This window comes from Anser brachyrhynchus, assembly GCF_964034855.1.
Source record: "Anser brachyrhynchus genome assembly, chromosome: 16".
Lineage (NCBI taxonomy): Eukaryota > Metazoa > Chordata > Aves > Anseriformes > Anatidae > Anser > Anser brachyrhynchus.
The window spans coordinates 12015825-12042740 of record NC_137734.1 but is presented as its reverse complement, the minus strand read 5'-3'; the positions used below and the strand labels follow the sequence as shown (position 1 = coordinate 12042740).

The 26916-nt window shown below is 63.8% G+C and overlaps 1 protein-coding gene across 2 annotated transcripts; it reads left to right on the top strand.

The window, feature by feature from the left end:
• Positions 1–614: 614 nt before the first annotated feature.
• MTCL2 (microtubule crosslinking factor 2) lies at positions 615–26916 on the top strand. Of its 2 annotated transcripts, none has more exons than XM_080557990.1 (15): positions 615–1012; positions 6893–7117; positions 8099–8257; positions 10473–10535; positions 12400–13629; positions 14873–14989; positions 15166–15291; positions 15618–15848; positions 15965–16072; positions 16235–16402; positions 17110–17361; positions 17516–17587; positions 17980–18050; positions 18286–19735; positions 19824–26916. In XM_080557990.1, the coding sequence occupies exons 1-15, from the start codon at positions 881–883 to the stop codon at positions 19971–19973; spliced, it is 4554 nt and encodes a 1517-aa protein (XP_080414116.1). In that variant the 5' UTR covers positions 615–880; the 3' UTR covers positions 19974–26916. The 2 variants fall into 2 exon arrangements, with proteins under 2 accessions (XP_080414116.1, XP_080414115.1); XM_080557989.1 differs by having other exon boundaries at positions 623–1012; positions 14870–14989.

Genomic DNA, 26916 nt, shown 5'->3' with positions numbered 1-26916 from the left:
CGTAGGGATGCTCGGGGGGTGTTGGGGGACACCCCAAAGACCCGCACCCCGGGGCCGCCCCCCCCTCACCCCGAGGCTGCCGGGGGCGGGCGGAGGGGTCGCTGTTGCCTCCAGCACGGCCCCCCCTTCCCTCACCCCCCCCTTCCCTCACCCCCCCCCCTCCACCGCCTTTTGTTCGCCGCCCGTGCGCGTCCCCGCCCGGCGGCGGGGGCGGGCGGAGCCGGGGCCGCAGCCGCAGCCGGGGCCGAGCCCAGCGCCGCGCCGCGGGGACACGGACATGGAGGCCGCGGGGCCGGAGCCGGGCCCCCCGGGGCTGCCCCCACCGCCTCCTCCTCCTCCTCCTCCTCCTCCTCCGCCGCCGCTCCCCGAGAAGAAGAAGCTGCAGCGGGCGCCGTCGCCCGCCCGGCCCAAGGAGGTGCCGGGCTGGTCGCTGCCCAGGAGCCGGCGCGGGGGCTCCGCGCACCCCCCGGCGGCCCCGCGGCGGGCGGGCGGCGGCGGCTCGGGGAAGGAGGCGAGGGCCGAGAAGCGGCCGCGGGCGGCGGCGGCGGCGGCGGCCCCGGGCCGGGGCGGGGGGGGCGGCCGGGGGGGGCCCTCGGGCCGCGGGGCGCCCAGGGCCAAGGGGAGGTGCCGCGGGGCGGGGCCGGCGGCCGGGGGGCAGCGGCCGGGGGGGTCCGCGCCGGGCTCGGCGCCGGGAGCGGGCCCCGGGTGCGGGCTGAGCGACAGCAGCTCGGAGGCGTCGGACTGCAGCGCCTCGGAGGAGGCGAAGCTGCTGTCGCTGGAGCTCAGCGGGAGCGACGGCGAGTCCCCCGGCGGCGCCCCGCCGCCGCCGCCCTCGGCCGGGGAGGCCTCGCCGCTGCCCGAGGAGCCCTCGGCCGCCTCCATGGCCAGCAGCCGGCTGCAGCTCAGCACCTCGCTCGCCTTCTCCGACCTCACCGAGGAGCTGCTGGACGCCGGCACCGACGGGCTGCTCCGCGAGCTGGAGGACCTGCGCTCCGAGAACGACTATCTCAAGGTGGGCACGGCGCCCCCGGGCCTGACGCGGGGTCCCTGGGCATCCCTGGGGGTCCCCGGGCATGGCACGGCATCCCGGGGCATCCCCGGGCTTCCTTGGGCATCCTTGGGTGTGCCTGGGCATAACAGCGTCCCTGGGCATGGCACAGTGTCCCTGGGCATCCCTGGGCATGGCACAGCGTCCCTGGGTATCCGTGTGCATGGCACAGCATCCCTGGGCATGGCACAGCATCCCTGGGTATCCCTGGGCATGGCACAGCATCCCTGGGCATGGCACAGCATCCCTGGGTATCCCTGGGCATGGCACAGTGTCCTAGGGCATCCCCAGGCGTGGCACAGCATCCCTGGGCATCCCTGGGCATGGCACAGCATCCCTAGGTATCCTTGTGCATGGCACAGTGTCCCTGGGCATCCCTGGGTATCCTTGTGCATGTCACAGCATCCCTGGGCATGGCACAGCATCCCTGGGCATCCTTGGCCTTAACGGAGCATCCTCGGGCATGGCACCGGATCCCAGGACACCCCTGGTTGTGGCGCAGCATCGCTGGACGTGGCATGCTTTGGCGTGACATGACATCCCTGCGCATGGCACAGCATCCTTGGGTGTAGTGCAGTTCAGCCTCTCTGGCCATCCTTGGGCAAGGCACGGCATCCCTGGGTATGGCTCCCATCCCTGTGCACAGCATGGGTCACGTCCCCAGGCATGGTGGGCATGGCACAGGTGGGCTCGGCTCAGCTCAGCCCAGCGTGGCCTGGCCCAGCCTGGCATGGCATCGCTGAGCACGGCCTGGCGCTGAGCACGGCCTGGCACGGCTCGCTTTGGTGTCATGCCTGGGGCAGGGCTTGGCTTGTCTGGGCCTGGCATGGCATCACCAGGCATGGCCTGGCACGGCTTGGCTGAGCCCAGCTCAGCTCAGCCTGGTGCAGCTGGGGATGGCCCGGCTCGGCTCGGCTCGGCTCAGCAAGGAGAAACCCAAGCTCGGCACGGCCCAGCTTGTGGCATGGCTCGGCACGGCACAGGGTGGGATGCAGCTGCTGTCCTCTCTGCCTGCTGACGCTGCCAGGCCCCGAGGGGGAGATTTTCCAGCTCATTTCCCTCCACCGGTCCCTGTGCTCGCTCTCCACAGGGCCCGCAGCTCCCTGGGGCCTTTTTCCAGCCTGGCTGGCTCGCGGGCACGTGGTGGAGCCAGGGCGGGCTTGGGGACGAGGGGCTGGGGACACAGGGAGGCACAAACAGTGGACGGGCTGCAGGCATTTTGTATCCTCTGCTCCTCTTCAGGGTGCAGCTCTGGGTGAGATGTTTGTGCCATCACCCGGGCTGCAGTAACACCTTGGGAGGGGGTCAGGAGGCGATAGCAGGCTCGGTGGCTTCTCCTTCGATGTGGCAGGTTGGAAAACGGGCCAGCTCCCGAGCACAGGTGCCAGAGTTTGCGAATGTGCTGGGATTAGTGCTGCGAGGTGAAGGCTGGGCGCTGGGTGCCGCGCCGGAGATGCTCAGCCAGGCCCTTTGTCCATTAGCAAAGCCCCAGCTCGCAGCTGGTGTCCAAACTCCTGCCAGAATTAGCAGCGAGAGCTTAAGGGCTTTGATTTACTGAGAGCTGGAAAAATACAGATGAGGCCCCTCCGGTTTCCAAGAATGCGTGTGAAAACGCTGCTGCTCCGGCCGAGCGCGCGCTTGCTTACTCCATCTTCACGTGATCTTCACGGCGAGCTGCGGGCCTGGAGGGCTCGGGGTATTTTGTGAGCCGTGAGGAGCAACGGCTTCAATTCCTGGCAGGCAGGGCACGGCGCCCGGGACCATTGCAGGGACTTTGGTGTCCCCCCCCGCTGTGGTCAGGACGTCCGTGCAGGTCCCGCCAGCTGTCCCCCACGGTTCCCCGCTGTCCCACGGGGTGGGGAAGCAGAAGCTTCGGGGGTTTTGCTCCCCTCTCCCAACTCGAAGGCACGCCATGCCGGCTCCAGCTGGGCAGAAACCCCGGCCACGTGCACCCGTGGGGCTCCAAAAACCAAAGCAGAAGTCGCTGGGCAGTTTGTGCCCAGCTTCTCCGGCAAGGAGCGGAACATGGGGCTGGGCTGCAGCAGGGTACGGGGAGCCGCTGGCTTGGCTGTGAATCTGTGGATTTGGGGCTTTAGAGCAAAAAAAGCCAACCCCAAACCAAACGGTAGTGGGACCTGTCCCTGTTGAGCAGCGAGCAGGGGCCCTACAGAGGCAGCAGCTCCCCTCCCCTCGGGTACCGATGAACCCAACTTGTCGGCGGTGGCACGTCCTGGGACTCACCAGAATAGCTGCAGGTGATGTTTTAATTTGTTGGAGCCAGGTGAAATCCGTGTTTAAAGAGGTGAGGGTTTGGGGCAGGAGGGCGTTCGGCCGCGCCCCGGGGGCCGTGTGGGTGCCACCACGCTGCCGCGGTGCGCAGCGGGCTGCCGAGCCTCGGCAGGGCGAGGCGCCGGCTCGTGTCGCTTCCTTCCCCGGCCCTGATAATCAAATGTACATATTTAAGCACGCCTCACCCGCTTCCCCTTGCAGCAGTGATTTCACGAGGCTTGGATGGGGAAAAAAAAAATGACAAAGGCTTTCAGAAAAACACCAGCAGTGCCGAAACGAGCCACAGGGCTGCCGCTGCCAGCCGCTGCCCTTGGGGCCCAAGCGTTGCTTTTCGGGTTGAGGATTTGGGTCGGGATCGTCCCAGCCGGCCTCCTGAGGCCCCGCGGCGGGCAGGGAGGCTCTGCTGTGCTGGGTGCTGTGGGGGTGCAGCTCGAGGTGCTGATAATGGGGGAGCCCCCCCAGCAGCCACCCTGCGAGGGGCTTGGCAGCATCCTGCCCGCCGGCTCTTGCCCAGTGAGCCCCCGGCTGTTTGCCTGATAATTTACTGGGGCAGGTGGAAAGCTGGGAATTGTGGTTTTTTCCCTCGCTGCAGGGTGCAAAGCGAGGGCTGCTGCGCCGAGCCTGGCACAGAGGGAAGGGAGGCTGACGTTTGCTCTCAGAGCTGCTGCTCTGCACCTAAAGGAACCCCCGGGGCTGTCCCGTGGGGCGTCCCTCGCTGATCCCACACCCCGCTGGGGGCTGGGGGCGAGCGCTGTGCTGGGACCCCCTCGCTGGCAGGACACCCTGGATAATTTCCCTTAGAAATCCAGTCTGATTTTATATTGATTTTTATTTTTTTCCCCCTAACAAGTTACAGCATAATTCCCTCTTCTGTCTGGCGGGGGCTTGGAGTTAATTGGAAGCTGCTGCTCGTGCCCTGTAATCTCGCAGGGAGCGGTGCCTGTTGCTGCTGGGCGGTGACCCCGGCTCGGCACGGGGCACGGCAGGCGCCGGGCACAAAGGCCCCGATGCAAAACAAACCCATGGCTCGCATCCTTCCCCTCTCCTCCTCTGCATCCTGCACCGAGGTTTTGGGGTGCACGTGATGCTTTTTGGGGTGCACGTGGCGCTGCTCCCTGGGTGCCGGCGGTTGCTGCTTGGCTGTGCCCCAAAGCTGGCGGTGCCAGCGCTGCCAGCGGTGCCGCTGTTTGCGTGGCTCTGTTTTGCATCTCCGGCTGCTTTCTGCTTCTAAATAACGGGAGGGATCCCGCCAGGGAGCTGCGAGCTGCTCCGGCCTTGCCACCCTGCGGGGACGTCGCCCAAAGACCCGCTTGCTCCGAGGGTCGCGGGGGCTTTGGGTAGAAGTGGTGCCTCGTGTTACCGGGGGAATGGCCGAGCCTTGCAGCCCGGCGTGTCGGGAAGAAGTCACTCCTGTTGTCCCTCGTGTCCCCGTGTCCCCCGCAGCTGTGCCGTCTCACTGTGTCTTCTGGAGATTTGTTCTCCCCCCTGCTTCTCCTTGTCCTCCTCATCTCCATGGCTTTGTTCAGCATCGCTTTACGGTGCTCCACGCTTCCAACGCCAGCCCTGAATCCGGGCTGTTTCCGAAGGGTTTCTCCCGGCTGCTGGCTCTGTCCTCGCCTCCATCTGTTTTTTTTTTGGTTGGATTTTGCAGAGATGCCATTCCCGGGAGTTTTCTCCAGTGTGTCTGGTGGTGCCACGGGGCTGCTCTGCCTGCGAGGGCATCAGCTTGGTCATCCGAAGCTCTCCCCCAGCCTGGTGGCGTTTCTCCGCTCTCCCATCGTAATCCAGTTATCACGGCTCAGAGGCACGGCCGGCCTCGCGGGGCAAGCGTCCCGTGCAGCGCCCCGGCTGCCCCAGCAGCCGTGTTCAGGTGTTCAAATGCCTTTGGTGGTGGAAGCTTTCCCGAGCCACCGGACCCCAGGCTGATTTCATGCCCCCTTCTTTTCTCGCAGGCACTTCAGGGTGTTTGGTTTTAAAGTGCTCACGTTTGCTGTGCAGGATGTGCCCTCCAGCAGTCCCTGCCCACGGGCTGTTGTTTTCCCCTTCGCTGTTGCAAGCTGCCTGCTCACCTGTGACGTATAACACGGTTTTTCTGTGAAAACTCCCAAGTTCTTCCCAACCCCACCCCAAAAGCTCCTTGGGCTGTCTGGGCTTTTGCTGGTCTCCCCAGGTCGGTGGTGGGTTTCCATCGGGGTTGTCACCCCGGGGGCACCACAGCCCTCGCAGCCCTGCCTCCTGACTCGTGCACATCCCGTGTCTCGTCCCCGCGGGGTTTTATGGCTGAGCCAGCCCGAGGGAAGTGCCTGCCACGTGCCTGCAGTGATGCCCTTTGGTGGGGCCGTCCCGGCTCTTCCCGGAGCATCTCGCTCCCACTCTGCTCCCTCTCGGGTTCACCCCCGTTCCTGCCCGCTCCGGAGCCCCAGCACAAAGCCACGCAGCCGTCGTGGCGCTGGCCGGCTCGGGGATAATCGGGGATTGTCTCGGTGACGTCCCCGGTTTGTCATCTCGCGTTGAAATGGGGGCAGGGAAAAGGATGCTCGGGCCCTTTCAGGATCATACCGGGTCTTGACGAGGCAGATAACACCCGCTGCCGTGGCTGGAGCATTTACGTGGAAGATTTGGGTTGAGATCGGGGTTTTTCACCAGGCTGAGAGGTCTGTCAGTGTGAGAGCTAATGAGGCTGGGCAGGAGGTGGAGGAGGACCCGGCTCGGCGATGGCTGCCCAGTGGCAAAACGAGGGGAAGCCGCAGGTCCCCGGCGCTGGCAGCCTCTCGCTCCTGTCCCCGCGTTGCCTCTCCTCTCCTCTCCGCGCCTGCCGTCTCCTCCTTCCTTCTGACACATCTTTTCCAAGACGACCTACATTTTTCTCGCTGCGGCTGCTGCCTGGGCTGCTCCTGCAGTGAATCCTCTCCTCCCCCATCTTCCTCTTTATTTCAGTTTATTTAAGCAGGCGCTGCCGGGAGTGGTGCACGTGCCCCTTGGCTTGCTGGGGCTTTCACGGCGTCACCGCAGCCCCCAAAGCCCTGCAAAATCCACCCGCCTTCCCTGGTGTGTGGCTCTGCAGGGCTGCCTGTTGTGCGGGGCTTGTATGGGATTTCACATCCACGTCGGGTGCTTCTGGTTGCTTCCCCGGTGCCACAGGTGGGCCGTGCACGGTGCCGGTGACTCCCCGGGCTGATGTGCATGGGCTGCAGGCGGTCCGGTGCCGTCCCCTGGCTCCGTGGGTGTCCCCACCGTGTGCAGAGCAGGGGGATGGTGTCCACGGGTCTTTCTGGTGGAGGAGGGAGCCAGCCGTAGGTCTGGGGTCTTTCCAAGCCTGGGCGTAAGCAGTCCTGCCCCGTTTGCAGGGACAGTGGGGGCTTGACCCAGGGGGTTGAACAGGAGGGATGGGGAGCACAGCGGGGAGGTGTCCTGGGGGAAAAGGAGGAGACCAAGGTGGTAGCCCCCATCTGCAGGCTGAGCACTGGCACGTCCCATCCTGTCCCCACCGGTGCCATCCCAGGCAGCGAGAAACGGGCTGCGGGTCTGACGTGTGCCGCGTGCATCTCCCCGCAGGATGAGATCGAGGAGCTGCGCGCCGAGATGCTGGAGATGAGGGACGTCTACATGGAGGAGGACGTCTACCAGCTGCAGGAGCTGCGGCAGCAGCTGGACCAGGCCAGCAAGACGTGCCGCATCCTGCAGTACCGGCTGCGCAAAGCCGAGCGGCGCAGCCTGCGCGTGGCGCAGACCGGCCAGGTGGACGGCGAGCTCATCCACAGCCTGGAGCAGGACGTCAAGGTGATGCTCGGGGGGCGGCGGTCCCCCCGTGTCCCCAGCCCCAGGTGCTGGGGGATGCTCAGGGGAAGGGGTGGAGCGAGGGGGGATTGGTCCCAAAGTGGTTTGGGGTGAGATGTGCAAGGTCTTGGGGTGCAGCTCCCCCAAAAGCTGGGGTCCTGGGAGCTGCTTCTCCCTTTGGCCATCGTGGAAATCTTGCAGAGCCCTGGGCTGGCATGGGGACAAGGTGACTGCTGTGGGGTGGCATTGCCTCGCCCTCCCCAGCCGCCAGCCCGGTGCCGGGTAGTGTTTGCTGAGCACTCCTTCCCACACAGCCGCTGCCGGAGGGGTGCGGTGGCAGCCGGGGACGTCCTGGCGCCGGGGGGTGGCTCGAGGAGCAGCTCGGTTTTTCGAGAGGTGACAGAGGAGCCCGAGACCAAGCACCGGAGGGGGGCTCGGGGGCTGTGCAGGGATGCTCATGCAGTGCTGACCCCCAGCAATGCCTCCCGCAGGGGCTGGAGCCAGGGCACGCTCGGCTCTTGGGGCTCTTGTGAGGTTTTTCCGTAACCCGATGCAGCAGCTCGCCTTTCCCTCTCTGCGGGGCTGCTCCGCTCGCCCCCCTCCCGGCCGTGCAGCTGCTGCGCCGTGGCGAGCCCCCGGCTTTGGCGGTGCTTTTCCAGTGTGGTGGCCTGGAAAAAAGCTCAAAAAGGCGACGAGCATCCCGCAGCACCACGATACGATGGAGGAAAGCAGGGTTCGGCCAGTGGAAATAGGGGCAGGGGAATGGTGGTCACAGCGTGTGATGGAGGGGACACACGCGGTGCGCGTGGCCTGGGGGCAGGGTGTCACCCAGCGCGGTGTCTGCTCCCAAGGGTCTCAGCAGCACCCTGGTGAGCTCCGTGGGTGCTGTTTGGGGATGGGAGGTGCCCACGAGGTCCTGTCCACGTGTTGTGGCCGCAGTGTGCTGCTGTACCCGGCCCGATGACAGCCCCATTGTGTCCCCAGGTGGCCAAGGACGTCTCCGTGCGGCTCCACAACGAGCTGGAGGTGGTGGAGAAGAAAAGGATCAGGCTGGAGGAGGAGAACGAGGACCTGCGCCAGCGGCTGATCGAGACGGAGCTGGCCAAGCAGGTGGTGCAGAACGAGATGGACAAGCTCCGAGAGGTGAGAGGGACACGGAGGGGGGACCAGCGGGCGGCCCCGGGGCTCAGCCCCTAGCAGGTGTCCTGGCCCTGTGCCGCGGCAGCCCCTGGCCCTGCTCGCATCGCTGAAACCCAAACCGTGCTGCAGATGCTCGTGAAACTCGAGCAGCGCTGCCCTGTGCGAGGCGAGCGCCGTGATGTGCAGACAGCAGGGCTGTCCTGACCGCCCGCGGGAGGGATGTGCTCCTGCACCACGGCTTCGTGTGGCTTGGGCTCATCCCCTTAGGGCACGACTGGGCTCGGCTGGTACACACGTGGTCCCCTGCGGGTGTCCTGCAAAGCCACGTGCGTGTCTGCACGAGACCAGGGTGCTCCGCGCTGTCGGTCTGGCACAAGCTCCCAGCCAGGAGCGCTGCTGGTCCCCGTGCAGCAAGGGGACATCCCATCCGCTCCATCCTCGGGGACAGGAAAGGCATCCCGGTGCCAGCGCGGCCGTGCAATCAATCACGGCGCTTGTAACCCACTTCGCTACTGCCCCGAATGCCTCAGGTCCCCGGGGAGCCTGGGGAGGCGGCGCTGGCTGAGCGCAGGGCAGTGTGCCGGGGGGGGACGCGGTGGCATCGCCCAGCCCTGCTGCCTGCTTGGGGCCACCAGGAGTGGGGACAGGGACAGAGGGCTGCACGCATGGGACAGGAGATTGCCCCTCTGCAGCCACGTGAGCCCGAAGGGGACGCTGCCGGCTGGCACGGGACCTTCTCTGGGGTGCGTGGGGCTGCTGGCAGGCCTGTGCTAGGACATCGCTGGGGACAAATCCGGCTGTCACTGCAGGCGAGCCCTGTGGGGACAAAGCTGGGCGTGCTGGGTGCTTCTGCAGCTCCTGCTGGGCTCCGCACTGAGCACAGGGGCTTGCTTCCACTCTCGGAAAGGGCACGTCCCCAGGCGTTGGGGTTACTCACTTATTCCAGAGCGTTAATTAGGCAAAGGAGCGAGTTAACAACCCTCAGCCGCCTCCTCCCTTCTGCCGGAGGGCGCAGAGCAGCGGCACAGCTTGTTAGCAGCAAGGCAAACAGGAGGAGGCTGGGCAGGGCTGGGCTTGCCCCTCGGGCTGGTTCTTTCTCGCTTCCACGAGGTTTTTCCGTGGTGGGGCGTGCAGCGTGTCCCCCAAGGTGCCTTCGCCCCTCTGGGATCAATCCCAGCCTCAGGGACCGCAGCACCTCCAGTGCAGGACACGGGGCGAGGGCACGCTCGTCCCCAGCGGGTCCGGGCCGAGGGATGCCGACGTGGCACAGGCAGCCCCCGGGGGGGTGCAGCAGCTCCAGCGCTGGTCTTGGCCTTAATAGGAAAGCTGGAGCCCGGCACCTTGGCACAGGCAGCCGCTTACATTTCACAGCTGCTTTCTTTGGCTGCTGGGGCCTCAGCGCCAGCTTGGAAGCACGCCCGGGGCGGCCCCCAGCCCCCTGTGCCTGGGGGGGCTTCGGCCCCGCTGCGTCGCCCACCCCGGCAGAGCGGGATGGGGTGCGTGGCCGGGGACAGGTTCACACTGATGTGGGTTTTTTTAGACCCTTATGGCTCTGCCTGGGCTCCCCGTGTCCCAGCTGTCCTCGCTAGCCTGGGGGTCATCCCTTGTGCCCCCAGGGACGCTGGTGCTGACTGCCGCTGGGTGCTTCTCGTGCCGGGGCAGTCCGAGGGACAGGAGGGTGATTTCTGGGGGATTTAGGGATGGGAATCCCGCTGTCACGCTCTCGCAGGCTGTCCCCAGCAGCATGACAGCCAGTGGCTGATCCCAGGTCTCCGTTTGCAGCTGCAGCCGGTCGGGGAGAAAGGCACCAGGGACGTGTCCCCCTGCTGCCTGCACGCAGGGAAGAGGTGGTGGGGAGCATCGGCTGCTGCTCCCAAGCTGGGATGCCCCAGAGCCATCTCGGCCTGGGATTCCCCGCTCGGTCCTGCCGTGACTCACCCTCTCCACCGCTCGCTTCCTGCTCCCTCCCTGCTCTCGTGCCCGCAGGGGTATTTCTGGCCAAGCCCCATGACACGACGCCTGGCAGGCTGGCTCCCCCGTGGCGAGGGGCTCATCCCATGGGGCCCTGGCATTTTTCTGGCTGCCACGAGCCGTGGAGCCGTCAGCACTGCCCTGCCTGCGGTGTCCCCAGCCCTGGGGGGTGGCCGGGCGGCTCTTTGTGTCCGCACTGGCGTGCCGTGCTGCATCCGTGGGTAACATCCCTCTCTTCTCCCTGCAGAATTCCCTGAAGAAAAGGGGGTCTCGCTCCATCGGGAAGGCCGAGAAGAAGCCGTCAGTGCAGGTACGGGCTGCGGTGCCCGCCCCAGGTAGCGGTGCCGGCCGGTGGCCGCTGAGCCTGGCACAGGGGGGAGTCCCGGGCAGGGCGGCGACATCCCCTCCTTGCAGGGCTTCTCTGCCTTCTGCACAAGGCAGGGATTGATGTGCTGGGCCATCCTCCTTGTCCTCAAGGATCCCTTGTCTCCCTTTATCAATGGGGCCTCAGAGCAGGCAGTGGCTTGAACCTTTTCCTCGTGCTGGGGCTGCCTGTGCCAGCGGCTGGGCTGCAGGGTGGTCCCGGGGGGCCCGGGGTCCCTGTGGGGAGCAGCTGGAGGCCGCTGTCCCTGTCCCTGCCCCGTGACAGGCTGCTGGGCGAGCGTGGGGAGGGGGACGTGCCAGCAGCAGGAGGATTTCATCTGTCACTTGCTGTTGTGCTGAGCTGCTCTGAGTCCTAATGCTGTCAGCGGGGAGGGGCAGAGCTGCCTGCTGCCGGTAGGAGCGCGAGGGCTTTAACAGCCCCTGAATCCCCTTCCGAAGGCAGACCCATGTGATCCGTTCTGGGCAGCAGACCTGCTCCCCCAAAGCCTGGCGGGGAGCCCCGTGAAGGTCTCATCACGGGGACCCCGGGGTTCCTGGCTCGCCCCATGTCCCCGTGTCCCTGCAAAGCGCAGCCGAGCACACACCCCGCTGCTCCCCTCGCTGTCGTCTTCACGGAGCTGAGAGCCCCGCTGCGGGGCCGTGGGGCTGGCCGTGGGGCAGGGCAGGAGCGGGTGCAAAGCCGAAGCCATCCCCGGGTTCCCCAGGGTGCCGATGCCCTGGCAGCGGGTCCCCGTCCTCCCTCCCTCCCTCCCGCCCCAGTGCAGCCGCCCGTGACTCAGCGGTGCCTTCCTGGGCCCCTTTCCTGCCCGGCCGTGCTGGGCTCTCACAGAACATGGAGCTGGGGAAGGGGCAGGCTCAAAACCAAGCTCCGTCCCCTCTGTCCCCCACCCCAGGAGCTCTCGAGGTGCTCCCCGTGCTGCCTGGGGTGTGGGCGTCCCCCCGGCCATGCCAGGGGCAGGGGGAGGCGCCCGCTTGTGGCTTTTTTTTTTTTTTTTCCTGGAAAAAACAGGAACTGAGGTCACGTCTGCCCAGCTGGGACTGCGGCCCTGTGGCGCTGGCCCCCCCTCCACTGTCCCCGTGGCCATACTGGGGAATAAGGCAGCACCCCGAGCCCAGGGCAGCCCCTCGGGGCTGGAGGCACCGCAGCGTTTGGTGGCTCCCGGAGCCGTGTGGGCACCGCTGCCCGTGCTGGAGGGGGACTGGGGTGCTGGGGACGGGGTGAGCTGGCGGTGGGTGCCACCAGCGGGTCCCCTCCTGGCGGTCAGTGGGCTGGAGTGACCCCGCGGCACAGGAAACCACGAGCTGGGCGTCAGGAAATCCTGGCCCTCTGTCCAAAAACTGCTCCGTAGCTGAGAAACAGTCTCTGAGGGCAAACAGCGGAGCTGGCTGTTGATAAATTTAAAAACAGCCTGAGCAAAACCCCACGCACGGTTCCGGGAAGCAAAAGGGCTCGGGCAGGGCTGGGGGCTTGGCTGGGGCTGCCACCCCGCGGCGTGGTGAGGGGGGGCAGCGAGGACAGGGACAGGACAGGGACAGGGACGGGTGGCTGGGAGGAAAGGGGCTGGGCGAGAGGTGGGACCTGGGGAGGTTTCCAGCCCTCATGAAAAACAAAACCCAACCAGAAGAAGGCCTCGTTCCAGTCACTTCTGCAGGCACCCGGCAGCTTTCCCTCCCCGTCACACGTGGTGGCAGGGCTGGGCCGGGTCCCCACGTCCCACCTCGGTGTCGGTGCCCGATGTCCCTCAGGTCCACCAGGACCTTCCTAACGCCTGTCCCCGCTCGGTCCCCAGGAGGACAGCGCGGACCTGAAGTGCCAGCTGCATTTCGCCAAGGAGGAGTCGGCCCTGATGTGCAAGAAGCTGACCAAGCTGGCCAAGGAGAACGATGGCATGAAGGAGGAGCTGCTGAAGTACAGGTCCCTCTATGGGGACCTCGACAGCTCCCTGTCCGTGGAGGAGCTGGCCGACTCGCCCCACTCGCGTGAGGCCGAGCTCAAGGTCCACCTCAAGCTGGTGGAGGAGGAAGCCAACATCCTCAGCCGCAGGATAGTGGAGCTGGAGGTGGAGAACCGCGGCCTGCGGGCGGAGATGGACGACATGAAGGGCCAGGGGGACAGGGAGCTGCCGGGGCAGGACCTGCGGTTCCTGGCATGCCCCTCGGGCTGCGGGGACGCAGGGGACACGGTGGTGGAGCTGCGCCGGCACCTGCAGTTTGTGGAGGAGGAGGCCGACCTGCTGCGACGCTCGCTGCTGGAGCTGGAGGACCAGAACAAGCTCCTGATGAACGAGCTCAACAAGTACAAGTCGGACCACGAGCTGGACGTGACGCTGTCGGAGGACAGCTGCTCGGTGGTCAGCGAGCCCTCGCAGGAGGAGCTGGCCACGGCCAAGGTGCAGATCAGCGAGCTGAGCGGCAAGGTGAAGAAGCTGCAGTACGAGAACCGCGTCCTCCTCTCCAACCTCCAGCGCTGCGACCTGGCCTCCTGCCAGACCACCCGGCCCATGCTGGAGACCGACGCCGAGGCCGGGGACTCGGCGCAGTGCGTCCCCACCGCCGGCTGGAGGGACGGGCACGGCGGCGAGGCCGAGCAGCAGGACAGGGTGCCCGGCGGGGGGAAGGCGCTGGACGGCGGTCCCGCTGCCAAGCTCCTCAAGGTCAAGGACTTTGAGACCCTGCTGGGCATCCGGGACCAAGCGGCGCTCGTCAGCAAAGCCATTGACGTCTTGATCTCGGACGCCAACGGCTTCACCTCCGGCTTGAAGCTGTGCCTGGACAACGAGTGCGTGGGGGGGCTGCTGGCCGAGGCGGTGGATAACAGCAGCGAGGGCCCCAGCGACGCCAAGCTGATGAACGTGCTCCTCATGAGGCTGGGGGTGCTGCAGCAGGACCTGGGCTGCTTCATGAGGAAGGTGGACCACCTCGCCGGCGGTCTCAAGGAGCACGCGGACTCCTTCCCCTTCTCCGGCAGCCACGAGGCCACCAAAGAGGGGCTGCAGAAGGAGAACGGCTCCGACTTCCAGGTACGGGGCTTCTTCCCACGGCCGCCCCGCAGCACTTGTTGGTTTATTTGCTGCTTCTTGCTCTGTTCTCCTGCTTTAACGGAACAAACCCTGACCCGTAACGTTCCCCTCCTCGTGGCTCCCCAGAGCAATCCCCCAACTAACGCTCACCTCGCTGCATGCCGTGGCACCCGGGACAGGATAGGACTCTGCTCCAACAGAGTGTGCGCCGGGCGGGAGGTGGGGCCGGGGGGCTCACAGCGATGTCCCACCCCGGTGGGGCGGCTTGGCTGCTCTCCTCCATCTGTGGCTAGGCTCCTCGCAGAGCCAAGCGTCCCCACCTGTGATGCTCTTTGCTGTTTGGGTTGGGCCCCTGGTTTGAAAGCCTGTCCAGTCGGCATCGTAAGAGCACCCCAAGTTCACAGAATCACAGAATCATCTAGGTTGGAAGAGACCTCCAAGATCACCTAGTCCAACCTCTGACCTAACACTAACAAGCCCACCACTAAACCATATCACTAAGCTCTATATCCAAACGTCTTTTAAAGACCTCCAGGGATGGTGACTCAACCGCTTCCCTGGGCAGCCCATTCCAATGCCTAACAACCCTTTCATAAAGAAGTTTTTCCTAATATCCGACCTAAACCTCCCTTGCAACCTGGCTTGCAAGCACCCAACTTGGAAGGAGCTTCCTCCCCATTGGTGTGCACTGAGACGGTTCCCAGGCAGGGTAATTCGCAGAGCAAAAACCCCAGGGCAACTTTGTCTCCAACGGGGAACCCTCCCATGGGGAGCAGCCCATGCCCTCCTGTCTGGGGAGGCCAGTTCATGCCAGGACAGCCGGGGATGGGGACCTGGCTGGGGACACAGGTCCCACTGTGGACACAGGGCACCTTTCTGGAGCACACTCGCTTGTTCAGAGTCCTATTTTTCTGCATGCTGCTGGACCGCAGTCCCACCAGCCCCAGGTCCCGGTCTCCCCCAGTCACTGCATGGCACCGTAACTGGTGTTTGCACATTTTTTCCCTCTTTCTCTCTTTTTTCCCCTTCCCCAAACAATCCAGGCCACGTGTCTCGTCATCCTGTGTTTCCTTTTGGTTTCCGCATTGTCTCCCACCATGGTGATGAAGTTCCTTCTCCTCACCATCCTTTTTGTTGTCTTGTAGTCCTTTACTGTTTCGGAGACCCATTGTTTTGTTTTCTGGCTTTCTTTTCTTCCCGCTCTTTTGGTTTGTTCTCATTAACTTGCCCACGCATGCAGCAGCCTGATTTTAGGGACGCCGACCCTTACCGCATCACCCACACCAAGGACACGGACCCCGCGCATCCCCGGAGCTACAAAACCTGCCGGCCCGACGAGAACGACTCCTACGCCACCGAGGTACGGAGCCACCTGCCCAGCACGGACAGGGAGCCGTGCGTGTCCCCTCAGCGGGGCTGGCAGGGTCGGGGCTGCCCGGGGAGCAGCTCGGTGGGAGGGCTGCAGAGCTGGAGAGGGGGTGCTGAGCACGTCCCCCTGCCCGCTGGGCACCCACCGTCCCTCCTGTGCCCTTGCAGATGAAGGAGCTGCAGCTGGTGCTGTCGGAGGCCAACGAGAGCCTACGGGGGCTGCAGGAGCAGCTCTCGCAGGAGAGGCAGCTGCGGAAGGACGAGGTGGACAACTTCTCGCAGAAGATCTGCCAGGTGAGCGGGCGGTGGTGGTGGCCCCGGGAGGCAGGGTCCCCACGTGCACGGCCCCAGGCTGGTGACCCCCCTGGCGACACCCAGACCACACAACCTCCCATCCTCGAGGGGCGCAGGGGCTGAGCGTGCCTCTCTGTGCACGTGGGCATGCAGCCGTGCAGGGCTCACACCTTTTGCCTTGATGGCCCCGCTGTCCCAGGGGGGTTGCAGCTACCTGTAGGCTGAGCTGGGGACATTAAATCTGGGGTCCCATGCTGGGCTGAGGCTATGGGGAGGGGACACGACAGCCTGCATGGGTGCTGGTGGCTCAACGCATCCCTCCGCAGCTGAAGGAGGACCACCAGAAAGCCCTGCTGCGGCGTGAGTTCGAGCTGCAGAGCCTGAACCTGCAGAGGCGGCTGGAGCAGAAGTTCTGGAGCCAGGAGAAGAACCTGCTGGTGCAGGAGTCGCAGCAGTTCAGGCAGAGCTTCCTCCTGCTTTTCATGAAGCTCAAGTGGTTCCTCAAGCGCTGGCGCCAGGGCAAGATAGTGCACAGCGAGGGCGATGACTTCCTGGAGGTACCGTGGGCACGGGCGGTGGGACACTCAGGGACAGGGGACATCCGTCTGGGTGCTGTGTGATCCTCACGGGATCCATGGGACCCTCAGCAAGCTGCCTGTGCCGTCCCCTGCAGGTGAACAGCATGAAGGAGCTGTACCTGCTGCTGGAGGAGGAGGAGCTCGCCCCGCAGCAGCAGGCGGACAACAAGACCTGCGCTGGGGACGCCTGGACCCCCAACACGGTGAGTGGGGTGGGCAGGATCGGTCCCCATCGGGCATCACTGTCGGGCGGTGGGGTGATCCCAAACCCTGGTGGCACCCCACGTCCCTCCCCCTGGGGCTGGCAGCGTGCAGGACCGGGGCGCGGAGGCGGCAGCCCCCGCTCACCGCCCGGTCCCCGGCAGCCCAACGAGTGCATCAAGACGCTGGCGGACATGAAGGTGACCCTGAAGGAGCTGTGCACCGAGCTGCGGGAGGAGCGGCGCGGCGCCGGCGAGCTGCAGCAGCAGTTCACCAAGGCCAAGGCCGCCTGGGAGATGGAGCGTGCCGAGCTCAAGTGCCACATCGCCCAGGTGGGAGCCGCGGGAGGGGGGGACGTGGGGCTGGGGGGCTGCCCGCGCCGGGTGCCAAAGCGTGGCTGCTGGGGAGGGCTGGGAGGAAGGATGGCACGGCGGGAATCACAATGAGCAGCAGCTCCGGCAGGCGAGTTTCTATAGCAACGGGGCTGGCACGAAAATCCCGACTGCAGGAGCAGAGGATGCTCTTTATTCCTCTGCTGGGTTTGTCTGGGGGGGTGGGATGGTGCCGGGGCTCACCGTGCTCTGGCCATGCACCACGCTCATCCCGTCCCCTGCTGGAGCAGCACCAGAGCCCTCTTCTGTCCCCTCGGTCCCCCGGCCCGTTCTGCCCTGCTCTCGTGGTGGTGAGGGGTTTTGGCTCCCTTGTGCCACGCTGGCAGCAGCCGGTGGCTGTGCATCTGCTCACCAGAGCAGTGCCAGCGCTTCCCGGGCGGTGTTTCTCTATGGTGCCCATCCACGGTCCCCAATTCCCCTGTCTCCTCCCCAAAAGCAAGCAGAGCCACCGTGGGGGTGGCAGCCCTGTTCCAGATGCCTTCAGGGCCAGCAGCGGCAGTGTCCTCAGGGAGCGCTCTGCCAGCCCCGCAGGCAGTGCCACCCTCACGGGGCGGGGAGGAATGCCGTGGGGACATCCAGCCCCCGTCCCCTTGGGTGACCGTCCGTCGGTCCGTTGTTGGGGGGCTGCCAACGCCGTGTCCCCACAGCTGGAGGCCAAGGCGGGCAAAGGCCTCACCGAGCGGGCGCTGCCGGACTGGAAGGTGGCCCTGAAGAGGGAGCGCGAGGAGCACCAGCACCTCCTGGCCGAGTCGTACAGCGCCGTCATGGACCTGACCAAGCAGCTGCAGATCAGCGAGAAGAACTGGAACCAGGAGAAGGTGGAGCTGCTGGCCCGCTTCAAGGAGGAGCAGCAGCAGGCGGAGCAGCAAGCTAAGGACCTGCAGAACAAACTCAACCAGGTATGGTGTCCCCGACCGTGCACGTGTCCTCCAGCCTCTGCTGCTTGCTCACTGTGCTTGAATGCTCCTGGGGCACAACCGGCGAGCAAGCAGCAGATGCTTTGCTTGCCCAGAGGGGCACATGCCCACGTTGAGTGACCAGCATGTTCTCCAGTTGCAGAAAGGAACCAACCCATGGGCTTTGAAGCACTCTGAAATGGAGAAGCACGGTGGCAACTGGAAAGAGGTGGGCAAGAGAGGGTGGCATGGTCTTTTGGCTTCCCATTGGGCTCAGGTCTGTGTTAAAAATTAGGAGGAGGTTGCACGCACCCCAAAATAGTATCCCCTTGAGCAGCAGTCTCCCAGCAATGGTTGCAGGGAGGCCACCTGGGATTAGGGAGATGGAGACAGCAGAGAGCATGGCTCATCCTGCTGCGGCAAACCCTATGGGCTTCAGACAGTTGATTTTAGAATAGTTCTGGTTGCAGCCAGCCCTGTGTAGCCTTGGGAGTGGGGTGCAGGACTCGGAGATGTTGGGGAGGTGCCAGAAAGGAGCAGGGTGCAGCCCCTGCTCCAGCACATCCGTGTGCTATGGGCCTGTGCCTTCTGCCACCAGAGCTTGCTTCTGTGTCCTCCTAGGCTCTCAATGAAAAAATCACAGACAAAGAGACAATCTCTGAAGAAGAAGCCAAGGGAACCAACTTAAAAAGGTGAGTGTGTCAGTGGTGTGATCCTCAGGGCGTGGAGGAGGTCAGCAGCCCTCAGGGCCAGGCCTGCCTCCAGCTCTGACTGAACACAGACGTGGCCCAGGATTGTCCCGGAGGTGAGAAGCAGGACTGGGTGCCCAGCAGGTCCCGTTGGGGCGGTGCCTTCAGCTGTCCCCACACCGTCACCCTGTCCTGCTGGGTGGGCGATCGGTGAGCCCTGTCCTCTCTTCTCCCGCAGGACCAAGTCCGTTTCCTCCATGTCAGAGTTCGAAAGCTTGCTCGACTGTTCTCCCTACCTCCCTGGAAAGACTGCGCCCGGGCTGGGCGACCATTCCCGAGGCAAAAAGGTGTCTGCAGCCGCCCAGCTGCTGCCCAACGGGATCCGGGACAGCACCGGCCTTCCTCCCCCGAACTGTACATATGTGAATATCGAGCAACCTGCCCCTGACGGCCTGGCCAAGGAGAAGCTGGGCATCTCCTCCTGGGACTACTCGCGGGCCAGCAGCTTCTCGGGGCACGACACGGCCCAGAAGCAGATGCAGAGGAGCTACACGGCGCCCGACAAGACGGGGATCCGCATCTACTACAGCCCGCCCGTGGCGCGGCGGCTGGAGGCACCTCTGGTGCACAACAAGGAGGGGAAGATCATGATCGAGCCCGGCTTCTTGTTCACCATGGCCAAGCCCAAGGAGCCGGAGGAGTCGGCCAGCGCGGAGAGCACGTACAGCCAGTGGCTGTGCAACTTCTCCAAGCAGCAGCGGGAGCTGCTGGACGGCGGCGCGGTGGAGAGTGTGGTGCCGCCGGTGCCCCGCTTCCCGCCCTCACTGCACGACCTGGAGATCTCCGGCAACATGAGCGACGACATGAAGGAGATCACCAACTGCGTGCGGCAGGCCATCCGCTCCAGCTCGCTGGAGAGGAAGGTGAAGAGCGCCTCGAGCCAAACGGTGGGGCTGGCCCACGTGGGGACGCAGACCATCCAGACGGTGAGCGTGGGCCTGCAGACGGACCTGCCGCGCAGCGGCGTGCACAGCAAGAGCTGGTCCCCGCGCAGCTCCTCCCTCGTCTCCGTGCGCAGCAAGCAGATCTCCTCCTCCCTGGACAAGGTCCACTCCAGAATCGAGCGGCCCTGCTGCTCCCCAAAATATGGCTCTCCGAAGCTGCAGAGGAGGTCTTCCTCCAAACTGGACGCCTCCAAGGACAGGAGCCTCTGGAACCTGCACCAGGGCAAGCAGAACGGCTCTGCCTGGGCCCGCTCCACCACCACGCGCGACAGCCCCGTGCTCAGCAACATCAACGACGGCTTGTCCAGCCTCTTCAGCGTGGTGGAGCACGCGGGCAGCACCGAGTCCATCTGGAAGCCGGGCTGCCCTGAGGGCAGCAGGGCCAAGCCTGAGGCCCCCAAGTACGGCCTGGTGCAGGAGTTCTTCAGGAACGTCTGCGGGCGGGCGCAGAGCCCCACAGGCCCCCCAGAGAAGAAGGATGCTGGCAGCGGGGAGGAGGGTGCCAAGAAAACCGAGCACCCCGGCCCGGCCGCCTACCACCCGGCCGAAAGCGCCTCCCGCATCTTGAGCAAGAAAGTCCTCAAACAAAGCAGCTGCGAGGACCCGAAGCCGTCATCCCCTGGCCAAGGGAGCAAGGAGGCGGCCCCCCGGGACCCCGACCTCATCTCGGCTCTAGCCAGCGAGGTAACGAGGCGGGGTCCCCCCGCGCACCGGGGTGTCCCGCGGGGACGGCTCCGGCACCCTCTAACCGCCCCCCACTCTCTCTTTGCAGGACATGGCGTGCGACTGCAGCTCGCAGTCCCTCACCTCCTGCTTCGCCCGGCCGTCCCGCTCCGCCGCCCGCCACTCGCCCTCCAAGTGCAGGCTGCACCCCGCGGACCCCCCCAGGGCGGAGGAGAAGCCGGGGCCCCTGAGTGAGTGAGGACGGCGGGACGGGGCGCGCAGCCTTGCCTGCTTCCCACTCTCCTGCCCCGAGAGCGCCCGCGGGGCCCCTCTCGGGGACGCATCTGTCTCCTAACCGTCCCCTCACCCTTGGGGACGCTTAAGAAGCAGATGGCGAAGGGCGCCGGGCGGCGGAGGCTGCCGGCAGCAGCGGGGCGTCCCGCCGGGGTGGCCGTGTCACCGGCACGGGGGGGAGCGGCGGGGTCCCCATGGTGGCCTCGGGAAGGGGACGGCCGCCGTGCGAGGTGGCGGTGCTGCTCGGCCAGGGGTGAAGCGCAGCGGGGTTGGAGTCAAGGGTTGGAGCTCCGTGGGCTGGATCCGGCCCCATGACCAGCGCTGCCTGCCCGGCGTGTCCCTGAGGGCCCCGGTTGCGGGGCGGTTGCATCAGCCGCATCCGTCGGCTGCATCCTGGAGGCCAGGGGGAGGCGGGGAGAGTCCCCGGGCTGGGCGGCACGTGGAGGCTGTCCCCATCTGTCCCCATCGCCCTCCCGCTGCAGGGGGGCTGCCGGGCTCCTCCGCTGCTGGGAAGGGTCTGGGCAGCCCCCGGCGTGGTGGGGAAGCTGGGTGTATGTGTGGCGTGTCCTTGTCTCCTCTCCTACCCTAATCCCAAGGGGCCTTGGCTGGGAGCAGCGCGGTGGGACCCCCCCAGCAGCCTCCACCCTGCGGAGCGCCCACCTCCCTGCCCGGGGCCACGTGTAGTTATTTGCTCCTCCAAGTGCTGAGTTTAAATATTCCTCCTTCCCTTCCCCCCTCCCCCTTTTTTTTTCCCCCCTTCTTCCTCCTCTTTTGGCTCTGCCCAACTCCGGACAGCCTGCAATGTAAACCAAGTGCATTTTTTGAAAACAAAACATACCGAAATGAGCTAAATTGGAGATGCACCAATTGGATTAAGAGATTGTGGGCTGGGCGGCTGCAGCACGGCTCGCAGCCTCCGCCGCACAGCGGTCGGGCGGTCGCCATCGAGAAAAGCCTCATCTGGGGAGGGAGGAGGGCAGCATCCCAGCAGCGCTGGTGCCCCTGTGCGCAGCCCAGGGCGAGAAGGGTGATTTTGGAGACGGCTGCTTGACCCATTTTCAAGCTGCGTGCCAGGGGCTGGGCAGGATTTGCACAGATGGAGCTGCCTGCAGGTGCCTGTGCCTGCCGGGGCTCTGGGCATTGCTCGGGGGGGCTCTGGGCATTGCTCCAGAGCCTCTGGGCATTGTTCTGAGGCTGTGTACGCTGCTCCAGGGGCTCTGTGCATGGCCCCAGGGACTCTCAGCATTATTCTAAGGCTGCGGACATCGCTCCTGGGGCTCTGTGCATTACCCAAGGGTGCTGGAAAGTGCCCTGGGGGCTCTGTGCAGTGCCCTGGGGGCTCTATTCACAGCTCCAAAGGCTCCTGCATGGCTCAGGGGCTGTGTGTAGTGCTCTGGGGGCTCTGTGCAAGCCCCCAGGGGCTCTGTACACTACCCTGGGGGGCTCTGTGCGCTGCTCCAGAGCCTGTGCGCATTGTTCTGAGGCTGTGTACATCGCTCCAGGGGCTCTGTGCACTGCTGTCATCTTGCAGCCATGCTTAAAAAACGCTCCTGCTGCCGCAGCTGCTGCCCCCTCCCGTCCAGCCGCACGCTGCCCGCAGCAGGACGGCTGCATCACTGCCACGTCGCAGCCTCCGTCAGCATCTCCGCGACAGCCGCTCACTGCCTGTGTCTCCGGACACACCAGCATCAGCCAGGGCCAGCCGGCCCAGCACCGATGGCCTTTCGCTCTGGGGGCAGCCGGCCGGCCCCCCGGGGCCCTCGTCCCCCGGGCGTGGGGCAGGCGCTGCCCTCCGTCACCAGCAGCCAGGGCCAGGCAGCGTCCCCACCTGCCACCCCCACGTCCCCGGCGGGCGCAGCGCTGCCGCCAGCACTCTCCTGCTGTACATAGATCCTTTCGGGGTGGTTTTTAGCATTTTCATCGAAGACTAGGTCTTGTTTTCGTTTTGTTTTTAAAAGACTCTCTACTTTTGGAATGTGGTTTCTCATTTTTACAACTGCCTTTTAATTATTTGTAATATCGGTCAGTTCTGTCTTACTCTGTAAATAGCGGTGCCGGGTGTTTCCCACGGGGATGGGGACAGGGACAGGGGGCGGCAGGGGCTTTGCAAAGGCAGCATTGCAGAGAGGCAGGAGCTGCTTTGGCCAAGCCCAGGGCGATGGGAACAAATCATTAGCTGGGGAGGCGGCAGGTTTGGCCTCAGCCCCTGCAGCCTCTGCCCTCGTCCTCACCACGGTCCCTGTGCCCCCCCCAAGGTCGCATGAAGGGCAGGATCTGCCCCGATGACGGCGCCCACCCGCACCCTGTGCCGTGCCTGCTTGTCGTGTGATGAATAAAGGCCCTGCAGACCCTCACTTGTGCCCTCGGCGCCACTTTTGCAGGCTGCGGAGGGGAGCGAGGGGTGGCCCGTGGCCGGGGGTGCCCCCAGACCCCGTCCCCGCCAGCTGCCCGCACGCGGTGGCCCATCCTCTCCCCATCCCTGTGTGCTGACTGACCCCAGATCTGCCATACCACCGTGGCTTCCCTGCCATCACCCTTGGGTCCTCCGTGGCCTCTCACCCCACGTGGGCTCCTCTCGGCTCCGTGGTGGTCTTGTGACGCTGGTGCTCCCCACACCTCCCCTGTCCCAGCCTGCCCAGCTGTGTCCCCCTCACTGCCCGGGCTTCCTACCCTCGTGCCCCTCGTCACCCGGAGGTCCCAGCCTCCTCCAGGCTTGCTACATTCAGCTCTCCCTCCCTGAGCTCCTCCATCACCTTCTGTATCACACCCCTCCTTTTGCTCCTCCATCATCCTTTGTGTACCATCCCTTCTGTCCCTGCTCCTCAGTCCCCCAACGTGTCTCATCCTTCCTTCTTCTTCTCCTCCATCTTCAGCTGCATCTCTTTCCTCTGTGTGCTCTTCCATTGCCCACCATGTCCTGCCCCTCATTATTCTGCTTCTGCGTCACCCACCCAGCTCATTCCTGCTTCCCATGTCCCACCCCTTCCACATTCCTTCCCTCTTCCTGTGCAGTTCCATCTTCTGCCATGTCCCATCCCTCCTTCCCCTGCTTCTCCATCACCCACCCATCCCGTTCCTCCTTCCCGTGCTCCTGTCACCCAGTGTCCCATCCCTCCCTGCCACGTTCCTGTTATCTGTGTCGTCCCACGTGTCCTTCCATCCCTGCCACATCCTCTTCCTCCTTAGCTCCTGAGTCCTCCCTCACATCCTATCCTTTCTTGTCCTCTGCCGTCACCCACTGCCTCCATCCCTCCTTCCTGTGCTCCTGTCACCCCTGCACCCCATCCCTCCCTGCCATGTTCCTCCAACACCCACCATGTCCCATCCCTCGTTACGGTGCTTTTCCATCGCCCATCGCCTCCCATTCATCCTTCCTGTGCTCCTCCATCACCCACCACGTCACATCCCTCCTCCTAATGCCCCTCCATCACCCCATGGTGCATCCTTCCCTGCCGTGCTTCACTATCATCCGCCACATCCCATCCCTTGTTATCCTCATCCACCTCCCACCATCTCCTAATCTCGTCTTCCTCCGCTTCCGCCCTGTCCTATCTGTCCTCACCTGCTTCACCTCCAGTCTTTTCCTCTCATATTACTTCTTTTGTCATCATCTCACCATCCCTTCTCATCATCCATGAACTCCCACCATCACTGCAACCTGCTTTAACCTCTTCCACTTCTCATCTTCTCCCCATCTTTCTTCATCCTCTTCTGCCTATCTCCTCATCCTCCTCCACTTCCCCATCCAATCCATCCTCACCTCCCACTATTACCCTGTCCCTCCAGTTGTCAACATCTCCCAGTCCTCCTCTTAATTCACACCCACACATTTCCAATCCCCCTCCATTTCCTACCATCTTCATCTGTCCTCCTCCATCTCTCTCCAGTTTGTCTTCCCCTACCCCTTAACCATGTCTCCATCTCTCCTTGTCATCCTCCTCTATCTCCCATCTCCTCATACCTCCTCTTCATCGATCTCTCCTTCCCTCCTTGTCCTCCACCACCTACCATCTCTTCATCTCCTCTCATCTCTCCCCTCCTCTTCCTCTACTGTCCATCACTTTGTCAAACTCCATCCTCCTCCACCTCCTGCTGTCCCCAGTTCCATTTCCCAACACCTCACACCATTTGCCTGTTCTTCCTCATCTTCCAGTTCCCACCTGCCTGGTTCTCCTCATCCTCCTCCAACCTCCCGTTTTCTCTTTTCATCATCCTTCGCTTTTCATATCCCGTATCTCATTGTCCTCCTCTGCTTTCCCCTATCTCCTATACCTTCTTCATCCTCCATCTCCCACCTTTGCTTCCTCCACCTCAGTCTCCCTGTCTGTCCTGCCAACCTCCCCCTTCCATCATTCCCCGTCCCTTTTCATGCACTTTCAGCTCTTGCCGTTGCCTGTCTCCTCACACCTGACCTCCAGCCATCTCACCATCCTTGGTTATCATTCACCTCCCAGTTTCACTGTTTCTTCTCAAATTACAGAATCACAGAACTGTAGGGGTTGGAAGGGACCTCCAGAGATCACCGGGTCCAACCCCGCTGCCAAATCAGGTTCCCTAGAGCAGGTTGCCCAGGTAGGCGTCCAGACGGGCCTTGAATATCTCCAGAGGAGACCCCACAACCTCCCTGGGCAGCCTGTCCCAGTGCTCCGTCACCCTCACCGTGAAGAATTTCTTTCGCATGTTGGTGCGGAACTTCCTGGGCTCCATTTTGTGGCCACTGCCCCTTGTCCTGTCCCCACAGACCACTGAAAAGAGGTTGGCCAAATCCCTGTCTCCCACACTTCAGGTATTTGTAAACATTGGTAAGATCCCCTCTCAGTCTTCTCCAGGCTGAACAGCCCCAGGTCTCTCAGCCTCTCCTCACAGGGGAGATGCTCCAGGCCCTGTATCATCTTTGTGGCCCTCTGCTGGACTCTTTCCAGGAGATCCCTGTCTTTTTTGTACATTCCTCCACCTCTCCCCATCTCCCCATCCCTCCTCATTGTCCACGTGTCCCACCTGCCACATGGGTTCCCCTCCACCTCTTCCTGACCTCCAGCCATCCTCGTTTACCTCACCCTTCCCTTCCTTTCCATCCTTTCATTCTCTGTCACCTCCCAACTCCATCCTGACCTCCCCTCTACTCCCAGCCTGACCTCTTGCCGTTCTTCCTCTCCTCTGTTCTTCCTGCACTCTGTTATTCCCAGCCCATCTGGCCCCTGCTGTTACTACCTATTTTTCCTTCCCGTGCCTTGTATCCCATCCCTTACCAGCCCAGGAAAGCCACCCCCAGCACTGCCATCCCTGCTGCAAGCAGGGGGGGCCCTTACCGCTGGGGATGGGATGTGGGGCTAGGACGGATGGAGAACCAGCCTCCCGCCCCATCCCTGCTGCTCGAGGCATTTTCGTAGCAGAGGTAAGGGCCGCAGCCTGCAGGGTGGGAGATTCCTGCTGGACATCAGGGAACACTTCTCCCTGGGGCTGGTGCAGCTGGAACTGGTCACTGGGGAAGCGGGAGGACCTCTGCCCTTGGAAGGTTTCAACACTCAGCTAGATAAAGCCACCGGTGTCCTGATTTTGCATCAGCAATAACCCTTTGGAACCAGGGAGCTCAGCCTCCTGGGATCTCTTGGAGCACACCCATCTGTAGGAGACTTCTCCAAGCAGTGGAGGGTTGCCCAAGAGGGGCAAGACATGGCTTTGAGTGCCGTGCCTGGGATGCTGCAGGACGTGAGGAACCATCCTGGCCACTTGCAGCTGCTCCATGGTGCTCATGCAGGACCACTCCATACTGCTCGAGCAGGAGCACCCCACACTGCTCAAGCAGGACCACCCCATGCTGCTCCCGCAGGACCTTTCTGTGTTGCTTAGGCAGAACCATTCCAGGCTGCTTGCGCAGCACCACTCCGTGCTTCTCAAGCAGGACCACCCCATACTGCTCCAGCATGACCATCCCATGCTGCTCAAACACAGCCACCCCAGGCTGCTTGAGCAGGACCCTTCCATGCTCTTCATGCAGGACCATGCCGAGGCTGCTTGAGCAGGATGACACCACACTGCTTGAGCAGGACCATGCCAGGCTGCTTAAGCAGAATCATCCCATGTAGCTCAAGCGTGACATTCCCATGTTGCTCAAGCAAGTCCACCCCATGTAGCTTGAGCAGGACCACTCCGGGCTACTCAAGCAGGACCACCCCATGTTGCTTGAGTACCATGAGCCAAGCCAAAGTGGCTTCCTGAAAGACTGCCAGATCCCAGGCCAGTGAGATCCCCCTGAGATGACCCCTCAGACCCCAGAGCCAGGAACCCTCGCACCTCCTTGTTTTCCTTCCCTCGGACCGGGCCGTGCAGGGACAAGGCCTTTCCCTTCCAGCCACCTTACGGCTGCACCAGGGCACGAGGCTGCTGGCGCTGCTGCCAAGGGGAGGACAGGCCTCTTCTCCATCCCGTGGGAGCCCCGGACCCTGAGGGACCTTCGTGGAGGGTCTGCTCAGAGCATCCTACACCACTCACGCACAAGGGCCAGCCGGCCTCACTTGACTGCAGACTTTGCCTTGCAACGTTGGAGGCTCCCAGCCATCCCACAGGGGACCTGCCACATCCCACATGCTGTGTCCTACTGCGGCACGGGCAGGGACAGGGCAGCCAGTGTCTTGGTGGGGCGGGGGTGACGTTTGTAGAGGGTTCCCATCCAAATGCCTTCCTGGCTGGTGAATTTGGGGGAGGGTGGAGGGAGTTTGCTACCTGTGTTAGAAACTAGCTGAACTTACGTGTCTCCCCAAGCTGGATTTCTTATTCCAAACGTTCAAACTGTTGTATATTGTACTGGGATTTTTACATTGAATTATTGTAGAAAACAAAAATCTAAACCAAGTCTGTTAAAAAATAAACATTAAAAAATCTCTATAAAAAAAAAAAAGAAAGAAAAG